The sequence below is a fragment of the Bos mutus genome, chromosome 1, assembly GCF_027580195.1.
Source record: "Bos mutus isolate GX-2022 chromosome 1, NWIPB_WYAK_1.1, whole genome shotgun sequence".
NCBI classification, from domain to species: domain Eukaryota; kingdom Metazoa; phylum Chordata; class Mammalia; order Artiodactyla; family Bovidae; genus Bos; species Bos mutus.
The window spans coordinates 73,096,415-73,111,297 of record NC_091617.1 but is presented as its reverse complement, the minus strand read 5'-3'; the positions used below and the strand labels follow the sequence as shown (position 1 = coordinate 73,111,297).

Here is a 14,883-nt window from a genome sequence, read left to right as displayed (position 1 = left end):
GTTGTGTGGGTGTGCTCCAGTACCAGAGGTAGAGAAAGCCTCAGAGACTCCATGGAGTTCCATTAACAGGAAATAAAGGATCCCAAATGATGGGATTCTGTTAATGGAGACACTTTGTATTAAGAGTATCTTTCTAATTTAGGATGGACAAGATTCTTTGCATAAGAATGCTTTAATATTTCAGGGTTATGTGAGTATCTCTCTTATTATAGGAGTCCCCCATATATCATAACGATAAAAATAATTTGTAAAAATAAAGTGTACATTTTCATTGTACCTTCAGAAGTCAAATTCAAATGACCTTTCAGAGTTATTTCTTGTGCCCCTTATGTTCTAGTTCAGTGGGATTCTCAATTCTGGATGCAAAATTGACTTATGAAAGGAACTTTTAAAATGTCCAAGCACCCACGTGAGTAACTGAATCAGAATCTCTAGATGGTGGTGTCCTGGTATTGCTAATTTTTCAAAGCTCCTGAGGTGACTGTCATGAGTAGCCGCATTAAGAACCCTGCCCTGGACTTCCTTGGTGCTCCAGAGCTAAGACTCTGCACTCCCAATGCAGGGGACCTGGGTTAGATCCATGGTCAGGGAACCAGAACCCATAGGCTGCAGCGAAGACCTAAGACCCTGTGTGCTACAACTAAGACCTGGCCCAGCCAAATATATAAATGTTTAAGATATAAAAATAAAAGAGGAGGGGACATATGTATACCTACGGCTGATTGATGTTGATTTTTGGCAGTGAAAGTGAAAGTCACTCAGTTGTGTCCGACTCTTTGCGACCCTATGGACTATTCAGCCCATGGAATTCTCCAGGCCAGAATACTGGATTGGGTAGCCTTTCCCTTCTCCAGGGGATCTTCCCAACCCAGAGATCCAACCCAGGTTTCCCGCATTGCAAGCAGATTCTTTACCAGCTGAGCCACAAGGGAAGCCAATTCTGCAAATTGGCTTCAATTAAAAATAGTAATAAATTTAAATTTTAAAAGAAAAGAAAGAAATTATAAAACAAACAAACAAACACTGCCTTAAACAACTGAGTGACTTCCTGTACCTCTTACTTTCCCCCTGTTATGCCTGTATGCACTTTATACTACCTGAATTGGTAAATAACCTACTCTAGTTTCTGAAATTCTTCCACCAGACTGGATTTCTGCCCTGGAGACATTCTTGCAAAGATGGTTCCATTCATCAGTATCTGTAAAAAACGCAAAAGGGAAACGTTTTAATCATGTCAGCTGGTCATACCTGAAATAACTGATGGCATTCAGAACACTGACTGGTTAATGATATCCATGAGTGAGAAAACAGTGTTTCTAAGAAGTCCTCCTTCGGATTTGAAGACAGATATTGAGACTTTGGTCATCAGGTTAGTGATCAGGAAGACTAAAATCAGTAAAGATGACTACTTAATAGACAGAGTTGAAGAAAACAATGACCTACAAGAATTTAACTCAGCTGCCATGGGGATTGTGGGCCTGAAAAATCTGGAGCTTAATAGAACCTTAAACCAGTACAGTATGAGAAACTGCAAGATAAAATGATGTCAGGATCCCAAAAGAAGGAAAGGAGGCAACTGCTTTTTGGAAAGCTCATTTGAATCTAGCAGAAAAACCACCTAGTGATGACAGAGTGATTATCTGTAGCCTTTGACTTAGCCGTACTATCTGGGCTTGACCAATTGTGAGACTCAGCTGATATCTCCAACCTGATTTGGGCCATGAAACATTCATTGATTGTAGTATAAAAACCTCTACAGTTCCATCAACCTGAGCGCCATCCAACAGAGTCTAAACTCTTCCGTTAAAACTGTATGCTCCCTGCTCCTCTTGAGTAAACTCAACTTAGAGTTCACTCAGTTTAAGTCTTCATTCTTTTTTTTCTTAAACAGTACCCAAGATAATGAGCAATTGAATGCAAATAAATCATTTTGCTTTACTATGAGCATAATCCTCCTCTAGTTTGTTCAGATGTTATATATATAACTCACCAGCCCCCACTATGGGTTTAAGTTTGACACTCTTTTGTGTAGAGAATCTCTATCAGAAGCCTGGTGGAATTCCTCTATTCTTGGTCTGCCCTTGCTGTGTCGCTTCAGTTGTGTCCGACTCTGTGCAACCCCATGGACTATAGCCCATCAGGCTCCTCTGTCCATGGGATTCGCCAGGCAACAATACTGGAGTGGGTTGCTATTTCCTTCTGCAGGAGATCCTCCTGATCTAGGGATCGAACTCACCTCTCTTAAGTCTCCTGCGTTGGCAGGAGGGTTCTCTACCACTAGTACCACCTGGGAAGCCCCATCCTTGGCCTACCTTCCTGTATAAGCTGGATTCCACTATACTGTGAGACCCCCTCAATCATGGCAGTATAGTGACAGCTACCTCAAAGCAATCTTATCACTTGAGAAATCACCAATGCTTTAATCCTACAGTTGATGGATAATTGGTTAATCAAGTTTACTTATTTTAAATCTAGCATGAAATTAAACAGTGACCTCTGCAAAACTATCTGCTTTCCTTATGATACATTCTGTAGGTATAGCTAACCTAGTTAAAGGTTTGAAATCACTTACTATCATGCTCTTTGACATTGTTAGCATCTTTACCAGGAGATAGGTACCATCTTAGAGCTTACCTTTGGCAGTAGGCTACTGAAATGTTGACTTATAACCTGGAAGGATTTTCCATTTAGAGCAAAATGGTAACTTCCTTCTTTGCTATTATCAGAGATTTCTTCCCTGATATTAATGTAACTGTCCTGCAAAGCAAGACACAGTTATTTTAGACTTGATAAGGTGGTTAGGATCACAAGCATATCTAAGCAAAGGCAACTATGACAGTCTGGGGTCTCTCTTTAAAAGTCACACTCCAGCCTTGTTTCCTCAGAGAAGCACTTTCTCTTTGCTGGATCAATCTTTGCACATCAACGGCCTCTAGTGAACAGGAGGATAACTAACACTCATGTCCTGTCCGCATCCTGATTTGATCTTGGTGAGTCCCAGAGAAAAGCACATTTCACACATTTTAAGTGTAAAAATATGAAAGCATTGCAGCTTAATAAATCTCTTCCTGAAGTGAAAACTTTCCTTTTCTTTTTTTTTCTTTTTTTTGCTAGCAGAATTAATATTGTTTCACAAGGACACAATAGAGATAGAATACTGGCAAGATTGGGGATAAATGAATAAACTTTTTTCCCCCATCTTGAAGACATGGTCTGATTTTTCCAGTGCACACAGCAGTGTCTCTCCTGGGGACTAAATCCAGTTTGAACTCAATGGGATAGCTGGGAAGCAAGGGGAAAAAGGGAAATAGATTTGCAGTCTCACTTACTATATTCTTTCTAAAGACTTTTTTAAGTTTAATGGGATGTATTATTTCCAGCATCCAGGAAACCACCATACTTTAAAACTCAGTATGAATGGTATGGTAAAGTGATATAGTTGAGTGCTTTGAACTGCATACATGTTAGACATCTGAAGAAGTACGCTGACCCCAGGTCACACGTACACCTCTGCCAGTCAAAGCCGCTCAGAGGCCAACACCGTGTGATGAGTCAGATAATACGGCAGAAGGTCTGATTGTAGGTATACCTGATTCCTGCATGCAATGTGTTTCTTCTCTTCTAGTAGTTTCCAAGAAATAGATGCTGATGAGGACCCCGTAGTTTCATTTGCTTCAATGAGAATGACTTTCTGGCCTTCAGAAACCATTCCAGACTTTCTGGCCACTGTTACTGCAGTCTGAAGGTTGTCACCTAGCAGAAAGGAAGAGTACCCCAAAATGGGACTGAAGAGACAGAACCAGTTCATGCAGAGCCTGGAAAACTATATATAAACACTTATAAACTGAGTAAAACTATATATAAAATGATGTGTAAACATAAAAATATATAACTGAATCACTGCTGTACACCTGAAACTAACACAGCATTGTAAGTCAACTACACTCCAATAAAAACTTTTAAAGAAAGACTCTAATCCAAACTTCCTATACCTAGGCAAGACACCATTTCCTTGTCAAAGCCAAGAAAGATATTTCAGGGTATATAATAGATCAGAAAGCATATCTCCCTTTCACCTCATCCAAAGACAATTCTCCAGAAAAATTACAACCAAGCAAGGGAAGAAGCAGGACAGAAATTTTGATATGAGGGAAGAGGTGAAGAGGGAAGGTTGTGAGCCATGAGTTCTTACTTCTACATAAGTCTAACTGGTTAAAAATAGATTCTGAGAATGCATGCAATAATTGTTAAATAAAAATTTTGAAACAGAAGAGCCATAATATAAGGGGAATTCTAGTAAGTAGTAAATTAACTCAGCAACACCTAGAAGTTGGACTGAGGGGCTCAGAAAGGAGAGGGTAAAAGTGATCCAAAAATCTCTTGGTTTGGAGGGGTGGGTAGCGGAGGGGGATAGAGAAGTACCATAGGGGAAGTGAAGGTACACTTGAGTCCCCAACATAGAACTGAGTTCAAGGGCAGTAGGGTGGAGAGAGAATTCTTTGGTGGGGAAAGACTGTATTTGATGCCACAATTCATAGAGCTAAATGCATCTGACTTTGAGAGCAGAGAAAGGGAAGGCAACACACACTCAAAAAATGTAAATACTTAAGGAACTCATTGACTCTCCACTCAGAAGCATTCATTAGGAAATTTTACACATTTCTCTTGCGTGATCCTGTCTCATCATTCCCTTGTTTGTGATTTGGGGTTTGAGAGTGAGACTAGAGGGACATTTCATAATTTCCTGAATCATAGATCTCATTTGATGGGCCTTCAGCGTAGTGTACAGACCACGCTGACTGAGCATTCTTCTTCTCTGAATATTTAACAATGAAATCAACATCTCTGCGTGGCTTAAGGATTCTTATTCAAGTGTTACTTCGAAAGTCCCCTCTCAGAAGGAACACCTCATCTAAAGTAGCCGGTCAGACACACTTAACCACATCAGCCTGTTTTGTTTTACATAGCTTGTAACACTTATTGTGAGCTGTTTATTTGATTTGATTGATTGACTTATTTTCTGTCTTAACCCATGTGAGTGAAAACTCAGTGAGAACAGAAACTTTGCCTTTCTTGTTGCCCATCTCCAGCATCTAGAATGGTGCCTGACCCATATTAGGGAGTCAAAAAGATTTGCTACTTTTTGAGAGAACTGTGTCTATTTCTGCATCAATTTCTTCCTGTTTTCACCCACGTATTTTGTTCTATACCTGTGATCATCACAGTCCTTATCCGGGCTGAGATAAGCTCTTCAAGGACAGATTTTGTCTCTTCCTTCAGTCGATTCTCCAAGATAAGCAGTCCCAGAAATATCAGGTCTGATTCTACCTGGTCCCTGGAAGTGTATGAATGATTGAACAGAATTCACCCATTATAGTCTTTCTTACAGGAAGCAAAACAAAAACAATGACAGATATCATCCTCTCAGAGTGGTCTCTACTCACTCATTCACGCACCATTGCTGAGGCCCTGAATATGTGCAGGAACCTTCCAGAAAAAAGACAAGAGAAGGCACAAGGATATGGAGACGTTTGCTCTGATGGAATTGAGAGGAAGAGAGGGTGCTTATTCAGTACATGATTCACTTTAATCTTGGTAGAGAATGAATAAAATAACCACAAAATTGTCTTCCATCTGATGGGGTGATTTTTGTCACCTCACCTGTTAGCAACCACCAGAGAGAAGTTCTAGCCCTGGTACAAAACATCATGAAAAGTAAGTGCAGCACAGAAAAATAAAATAAAACACTAGTTTCTCTAGAAATCAAAGCTATCATCAATACTGTTTTGGTCCCAAGAGACATGAGGCCATAGTCTTAAAAAGAGCCCTTCCTTTGAAACCAAGCTTCTCTTTCTCTCTCCCTTTCTCTGTGTGTGTGTGTGTCTCTCTCTCAGTGGGTAGCGTTGCTCTTCTACATAAAGTGTGGCTGTTTGTGCAAACAAATGAATTCTCTCAGGCTCCTGCCCATCACAAGAACATTTCCAAGACATTCCACAGGACTAAGTGCAGGGGAGTACATCTGGGGTTGGGGTTTCAGTGATTCTTCCATGATTCATTTATCTGAGACCCAAATATGTCTAGCAGACACAAGAGCAAGGCACCAGCACCTCTCAAGTCTGCCCAAGTACAGATGAACGCAGAAGAACTAAACTGCCTTCTTGCTGTGTGTGTCTCAATGCTGGGCCTCACTCCAACCAGCAGCCCAAACCAGAACTAGAGACACTCCCCAGGCCACTGCTAACATCTCTACAGGAGTGGCAGGAAGTAGATATAACTTGAACTACTCACCTCAAAGCTGGCTCAGAGAGATAGCACTCCCTATCCTTCTGAACCTAGCATTTAAATCTCTCCATAATCTGAGTCCAAAAGATCTTTCCAGCTTCACCTATCACTAAATTCTTCATCCACCCCACATTCCAGCCAAGTTGGACCATGGGTATGTTCTGTACACAACCATCTTTAAACGTTTGCTCTAGACTGCCAGAAGACATTTCTTCTTACTTCATAGAAAAGGTTATAAGTTCCCTGTGATCTGTCATGGAAACCCTTCCTATATTTTGAAATCAAACTCACATGCACCTCCCATGAAGACTTTCCGTAATAGAAATAATTTCAACCTCAACCTATTACTTCTACCTCAGTTCAGCTTGTATTTTATTTGTCATTCTTTGCTACTTGATCTATCTCTCTGTCTCTGATCCTTAACGGTAAACTTGCTTGGTTCAATGACAAGTTCAACAACACCCATGTGGTGCCTAGCACAGAGGATGTGCTCAGCAAATATTTGCCAGTGAAAATGCCCTACTGCCTAGTATAACTTTTTCCCAGGCATCCCTGGAAAATTCATTTCCTCTTTCAGAAATTCTACTGCCAGAGGGTTCTCATGGGAACTGAAGCCAGCAAATCTGTCAGATCAATAACCAGTTAGTGGACACCCAAATAAATGTAAGAACATTTCTGGTGGCTCAGTGGTAGAGTCTGCCTGCCAATGCAGGAGACATGGGTTTGATTTCTGGGTCAGGAAGATTCCCTGGAGAAGGAAATGGCATCCCACTCCAGTATTCTTGCCTGGAAAATCCCATAGATGAAACAGCCTGGTGGGCTACAGTCCATGGGGTTACAAAAGAGTCAGACATGACTTAGTGACTAAATAACAATAACAACAAAATAAATGCAAGGAACGGGGCTCAGAAAAGAGGAAGAGAATATACAGGGATTATAGTAGTTCCTAACTCCAGAAACTTGACATTCAAATTGGAAGGACAAGATTAATCCTGATCACTTTGATTATATGGAAAGCTGGGGAAAGTATTGTAAGAGTTCTCTGGTGTCACAGAGGATGGTGTAATCATTTCTGGGTGGAATGACTGGAGAAGCCTTCCTAGAGGAGATGATATTTGAGCTACTTTTTGAAGGATAATATAGTTGATGCCTAACTGAGGTCCTCTAATCTTGTTAGTAGTTTTCATACACAGGCATCAGGTTTTAGATATTTTCAGAGATCACTGACACGGTCCAACCACAAGGCACCAGGCATCAAGAAAATGGCTGTAGTGTCAAGATCTGACAAAGTCTGCAACCCACTTTGGCAGTCATTTTTCTGGTTCCTCTGGCATGTGGGTTCAGTGCACAATAATCAGGAGACCAGCATTCCAATCCAAGCTCTGAGGCTATCCTGTTGTGTAACCATAGGCAAATCACTTTCTTTGCCTGGCAATTTATCTCTACTTTTTCAAAAGCAGGTGGTGAAAATAACGAATCTGCAAAGTCTCTCCTAGCTCAAGTGTGACACAATTCTTCTTTTCATTCAATCTGATCTAGAAAATGAAATAAGGAGAAGACATAGCCCTTGAAGGGGCTCACACTCTGTAACTTGGAATAGCATGCTATCTTTTCCTGTTTCCTGCACAAACGTTATACCTCCTCCTGAAGCACCTAAAAATAATGAAGAATGGGGAGTGTAATACGAAGGAGCATTGCCACTCCTGTGATTACACTTCATGTTCTTAAAATCCATGTGATTTTTAAAAGATGAAATAGGCATAAAGAGAGCCAAGAACCATCACAGAAATTATGATATCAGTGCTGGAAGCACTCTGAGTAAACACACACACCAGAAAGAATGTTCTGCGTTAATCATGGATTAGGGCAAATGTCTAATTAGGTAAATTGACTTAGCTAGAAGTAGACACGGTGGTGATGCAGCTTTAACACAAGATGGGCCAAATGACAACCAAGGGTCAGATTCTACCAGTGAACTTGGATATAGACCTTACCAGATTTTGGAGAGTTGGAATTTCAACGCTGTGGGCTATGGACTCTCCTGTCTGCTGCTGCTCTCACCAACTGCCCCTCCCAACCATGTGTCCCTACTGTGAATGCTTTGTTATATTCACAAACTCCAAAGTCATGAGTCTGAAACTTGATACGCAAATATTTCATCACAGAAATCAGAAGCAGCAGTGCCTCAGCCAGAATCTTGATATATATGTGTCAAAAGACTCTCAGGAAACAAAATTCCATTTCCAACTCTGCCACATCCCTGACCCAAGCATCCTCTTCTTTAAACTGTGAGATTCAGTCTCAAAGTTCACTTCTAGCTCTCTGACTTGAGTGACCTGGGTTGGTTAAATTACAGCAAAGATCCAGAACTGTAATAGCCAAAGTTTTAAGGGTCACAGTAAGCTGGCCTACTATCCTTGGGCCAAGAAGTCCAGGGAGTCAACACTCAATGACTTTGGATGAGTCACTTCCCCCTCCGGGCCTCACCCACCATTGACAAAGGTGGGGTTGAAACTGATCAGTAATTCTTAGCAGAGGTGATACTGCCTCTCAGTTCAGTTCAGTTCAGTTGTTCAGTCGTGTCTGACTCTTTGCAACACCATGGACTGCAGCACACCAGGCTTCCCTGTCCATCACCAACTCCCGGAGCTTATTCAAACTCATGTCCATTGAGTTGGTGATGCCATCCAACCACTTCATCTTCTGTCACCCCCTTCTCCTCCTACCTTCAATCTTTCCCAGCATCAGAGTCTTTTCAAATAAGTCAATTCTTCACATCAGGTGGCCAGAGTATTGGAGTTTCAGCTTCAGCATCAGTCCTTCCAATGAATATTCAGGACTGATCTCCTTTAGGATGGACTGCTTGGATCTCCTTGCAGTCCAAGGGACTCTCAAGAGTCTTCTCCAACACCACAGTTCAAAAGCATCAATTCTTCAGCGCTCAGCTTTCTTTATAGTCCAACTCTCATATCCACACCTGACTACTGGAAAACCCGTAACTTTGACTAGACAGACCTTTGTTGGCAAAGTAATGTCTCTGCTTTTTAATATGCTGTTTAGATTGGTCATAACTTTTCCTCCAAGGAGCAAGCATCTTTTAATTTCATGGCTGTAGTCACCACCTGCAGTGATTTTGGAGCCCCCCAAAATAAAGTCTCTCACTGTTTCCATTGTTTCCCCATCTATTTGCCATGAAGTGATGGGACCAGATGCCATGATCCTAGTTTTATGAATGTTGAGTTTTAACCCAACTTTTTCACTTTTATCAAGAAGCTCTTTAGTTCTTCTTTGCCTTCTGCCTTAAGGGTGGTGTCATCTGTATATCTGAGGTTATGGATATTTCTCCTGGCAATCTTGATTCCACCTTGTGCTTCTTCCAGCCCAACGTTTCTCATGATCTACTCTACATATAAGTCAAATAAGCAGGCGGACAATATACAGCCTTGACATACTCCTTGCCCTATTTGGAACCAGTATGTTGTTCCATGTCCAGTTCTAACTGTTGCTTCTTGACCTGCATACAGGTTTCTCAAGAGAGAGGTCAGGTGGACTGGTAGTCTCATCTCTTGAAGAATTTTTCACAGTTCGTTGTGATCCACACAGTCAAAGGCTTTGGTCTAGCTAATAAAGCAGAAGTATATGTTTTTTCTGGAACTTTCTTGCTTTTTGATGATCCAATGGATGTTGGCAATTTGATCTCTGGTTCCTCTGACTTTGCTAAAACCAGTTTGAACATCTGGAAGCTCACAGTTAATGTACTGTTGAGGCCTGGCTTGGAGAATTTTGAGCATTACTTAGATAGTGTGTGAGTTGAGTGCAATTGTATGATAGTTTGAACATTCTTTGGCATTGCCTTTCTTTGGGATTGGAATGAAAACTAACCTTTTCCAGTCCTGTGGCCACTGCTGAGTTTTCCAAACTTGCTGGCATATTGAGAGCAGTACTTCCACAGCATCATCTTTCAGGATTTGAAATAGCTCCACTGGAATTCTATCACCTCCACTAACTTTGTTCGTAGTGAAGCTTCTTAAGGCCCACTTGACTTCGCATTCCAGGATGTCTGGCTCTAGGTGAGTGATCACACCATCGTGGTTATCTGGGTCATGAAGATCTGTTTTGAATAGCTCTTCTGTGTATTCTTGCCACCTCTTCTTTATATCTTCTGCTTCTGTTAGGTCCATACAATTTCTGTCCTTTATTGTGCCCATCTTTGAATGAAATATTCCCTTGGTATCTCTAATTTTCTTGAAAAGATCTCTAGTCTTTCCCATTCTACTGTTTTCCTCTATTTCTTTGCACTGATCACTGAGGAAGGCTTTCTTATCTCTCCTTGCTATTCTTTGGAACTCTGTTTTCAAATGGGTACATCCTTCCTTTTCTTCTTTGCCTTTTGCATCTTCTATTTTCTCAGCTGTTTGTAAGTCCTCCTCAGACAACCATTTTACCTTTTTGCATTCCTTTTTCTTGCAGATGGTCTTGATCCCTGCCTCCTGTACAATGTCACGAACCTCTGTCCATAGTTCTTCAGGTACTCTATCAGATCTAATACCTTGAATCTATTTGTCACTTCCACTGTATACTGCCTTTAGAGGACATTTTGGAAACTTTTTAGGCATGCAAAATTTTACCCTTTTGAATATGCCTTTTGAATATTTTATAGGATTCACGGACACTAAAAACATCTGTGGATGTATTGCAATAAGCAAATATAAAATGGTTCATACTTCCCTTAGCTCTCTCTTACATATAAACACAAAGTATTTTTTACATATTTTTAATATTGCATTGAGTTCTCCAGGAATATAATGTATATTGAGAGGAAAGTGTTCTATTATATTCAGTTTTACTAAGAATTTTTAGTCATTTCACAGAGTCACCTCATTGACAGTAAGACTGCCAGAGATATCTGAGATTCCAATGAATAAAACACCTGTATCAATCTGCATTCCTTCCTGTTACATCCCCAAGGAGTCTACTTACTGTGTAAGCAACGTATTGTTTCATTTTGTTTTAATGGAGTCAACTGAGTATTTATTGAACTATTTATTACTTTTTGTAAGGCATTATAATTTGTGCTTCTATTTTTGCTATATAGGAGGGCATTATATTTCTTTTTTAAAGAGAATGTGTGCAGATCATGTTACATATGAATTTTATTTTCTTACATTAAAGGAAGTGATACCTAATAGTTATAGTAAGAGAGTGTTGAATTTGGCAAGGTTGAAAACAATTACATTAGACCTCCCAAATTTAAAATCCTAAATAACAAACTAAGCTTTGATTATCTCCATAGCAGTGTCACCAATAGTGGCTGACATAGAGTACTGGACATAACTTGAAAATGAAATAAATACCATTGCCTGAAAACAGTGGAAAATAAAACAACAAATAAATTTGAACTGCTAATCACTCCAGTACGTTTTAACTTTTGAGCATCCTTATTTTAATCTATCTATAAGAAAACTCTCTTTATAACAGCTTCTCTGAAGTTTTTCTTGTTTTTCAACAAGTATTACCTAGATTATATGTTGGGCCCAAGCTATATTTATTTGTTTTATTAAGTTGTGCATTTTTTATCAAGATTTTTTTCAGTCAAGTGTTATATTTTCTAACTTTCAACAAATTCACCAACTTTGACACAAAATAAAAATAATAAAATCCCCAAATAGCTAAGTAATGAAAAACAAAAAAATAATTTAAAATCAAATTTATATTTGGTTCAAAATGAGAGCAGGACCACACTTTCAAACTCTCTGAAACATAGGTTATATTCATATATTTGGTTTCACAAAGCTGTACAACCATATTTTATAATTTTTACAGCTATTTCTGGTCAATTCTCCCAGTCAAGTTCAGATCACCTTTGTGATTTAGGCAGGAAAGGAATGACTATATCCCCATTTACTAAGTTCAAGGACATTTTATACATAAAAATTCAGTAAGCTGTGTTGCTGAGTCCGCTGCCCAATCTGGTGTATCGTCCCATGAAATCATTCTGCTTTACCAAAATTCTCCCCTCCTCCCCTCTTACCTCATCAAGGCAGAGATGTGGTGATCCATTTCCAGCTTTTTGTAGGCCAGTCCTATGACCCGGAAGCCCTGTGTCGTGTAAATCTGAAGTTCACTAACAAAACTAGTTGGTACTGTTCAGAAAATAACACAAGATTAGTGTGCAATATGAAACTCAATTGGTACTGGTGGAGAAATTCCTTGCAAACAGAATCAACACTTGCCCAAGAAAACACATCTCTACAAAAGGTATGTATAGAAGTCAGTGGGAACTTTAAATATCACTACATTGTCATGGTTGACTTCTTGAGATCCAGTTAAGCAGAAGTGAAAAGGAAGTACTCAAAAGAAAAAAAAAAAAAGAAGAAGAAGAAGAATGGGTAAAGTGTATAATTCTTTTTTTCTCCAGTTTAACCAACAAAAATTTATTGAGAGTCTATTATGGATCAGGCATTGTTTATGCAGCTATTGAACTGTAATTCCTGTTTCGAGGGTCTTTGTCTAGTAAGGTCACAGACGGTAGACCAAGAATACAATTGAATGAGATGCTTGCTCTGATCCAGGCAATTGGGCAGCACACTTTGGGAGCATTAGTGTATCTACCAGACTGGGAGGAGGTGGTCAGATGGAGAAGAAAAAGGGCATTTGGCTGAGGGAGCATCATGTACTCAGGCGTGGGGCCATGAGGCAGTAAACCTTGACAGTTTAGCTCAGGGGAAGCACAGGATGTGAAGACAGGCATAGTAAAGAAAATCTGGAAAGTGTGATAGAAGTCAGATCATGAAGGCTTTAGATACGATTCTAAAGGAGTTTGAGATTATCCTGGAGCCTATGAGAAGCAACCAAAGAATGCAAGTAGGAAATAACAGTATAATTATGCTATGTGACAGAAAAACTGATCTGCACATAGTGTAAAGGATGAATCAGAGTAGGGAACACTGGGGAGGAGGAAGCCAATTCACCAACTATTGAAGTGATCCAGTAGAAGGATGATGAGGGCCTGAGCTGATGGAGTGACAGAGCCATGGAGTAGCAACTGACAAGATAGGAGTGCTGAGGGAGAGACAGGAATCTAGGAAGAATCCTAAATTGGGGTGGGGGAGTAATACTTTCATTCACCAAGTTGGAAAATACAGAGTGAGAAAGATAAGCTTGATTTTGGTATTGAGTTTGGAGTACCATTGAATCATCAGATTGGTGATGGCCAGTAGACAATTAGATTTGCCAATCCAGTGATGAAGGGACATATGTGGGACAGATTTTCCTGTTGTAATGTAAGTCTGATCACTTACCTGTCTCAGGTTGGCAAAAGCTGGCCACCCTCTCTGGTGCACCTTTCATGAACACCAGCTGGTCACCCCCCATCTCTTGGACAATGACTGTCATCCTCTGCAGCACTGATGAGAATGGGAACTGATGCAGGATTGCAATTCCTTCCACTGGGACCTGGTAGAGGGAGGGGGAATGGAGACAGACATACCACATAGCTTCTAGCTATGGGGAATTAGTTACTGCTCCTCCAGGCCTCAGTTTAGCAAATAAGGGAAACAAGGTCTCACCAATTTCCACATGTAGAAATCAAAGAAGACACATTTCTGAACTTTGAAAATTGTGGGTCTCGCAGGACTTTCCTTCCGAGTTGGGTGTTGTGGGGTAGACAGCAGGCAAGACTTACCTGACTGGATGTTCCACAGGGCTTAACAACCATGGCACATCCTGGCACTCCCTTGAGTTGGAAATCGTCCCTGGAAACCACCATTTCCTATTTCATACAGGATATTTCATTGTAGAGATTTCTTTCCCTTTCATTCATGAATACTGTGCTCAAACCCTCCCCTTGAGAAAATTCTCAGACCGTCTCAATGTATTCTCCTCCCTCAGCTACATGGAGGTGAACCAGATTTTAATTCGACACAAAAAAATAATGCATCGGAAATACTATGGAACTTGAAGGCCAGACACTTCTAAATTAGTCATACAATGTCTCGTGCTTTCTCTGCTGGAATTTGTGGCGTAAAGGCTTTCTCCGTTTCAGAGGGCTTAACTTGAAAACACTGAGCATGAATAGCCAGTACCTTATTGTCTTTCTTCTCCTGGTTCACTGTTGCTCCTGCTGTTTCCTCTCTGTCTAATTTAGATGGACGGTCCTCAGGGTACAGGAGGGCAGGGACTGTGATGTACATGGTTAACTTTTGGTAAACAGTAATTGCTATAATTACTATGGAATGATGAACTATGAATCATGAACTATGAACTATGAACTATAGTTCCTGATGAACTATGGAATGAGGTTCATGACATTGTACAGGAGACAGGGATCAAGACCATCCCCATGGAAAAGAAATGCAAAAAAGCAAAATGGCTGTCTGGGGAGGCCTTACAAATAGCTGTGAAAAGAAGAGAAGTGAAAAGCAAAGGAGAAAAGGAAAGATATAAGCATCTGAATGCAGAGTTCCAAAGAATAGCAAGGAGAGATAAGAAAGCCTTCCTCAGTGATCAGTGCAAAGAAATAGAGGAAAACAACAGAATGGGAAAGACTAGAGATCTCTTCAAGAAAATTAGAGATACCAAGGGAACATTTCATGCAAAGAT

General features: G+C 40.3%; 1 protein-coding gene across 2 annotated transcripts in view; it reads right to left on the bottom strand.

Moving 5' to 3' along the window:
- The window catches only part of ATP13A4 (ATPase 13A4), a 125,913-nt gene that overhangs the window by 27,352 nt on the left and 83,678 nt on the right, over window positions 1–14,883 (bottom strand). For both annotated transcript variants that reach the window (XM_005903388.3, XM_070371637.1), the window contains exons 15-21: window positions 13,967–14,053; window positions 13,584–13,737; window positions 12,314–12,425; window positions 5,211–5,335; window positions 3,590–3,753; window positions 2,635–2,757; window positions 1,119–1,198 (exon numbers count right to left, since the gene is read on the bottom strand). In XM_005903388.3, the coding sequence (XP_005903450.2) occupies window positions 1,119–1,198; window positions 2,635–2,757; window positions 3,590–3,753; window positions 5,211–5,335; window positions 12,314–12,425; window positions 13,584–13,737; window positions 13,967–14,053 (845 nt within the window). The remainder of the gene's footprint in view (window positions 1–1,118; window positions 1,199–2,634; window positions 2,758–3,589; window positions 3,754–5,210; window positions 5,336–12,313; window positions 12,426–13,583; window positions 13,738–13,966; window positions 14,054–14,883) is intronic.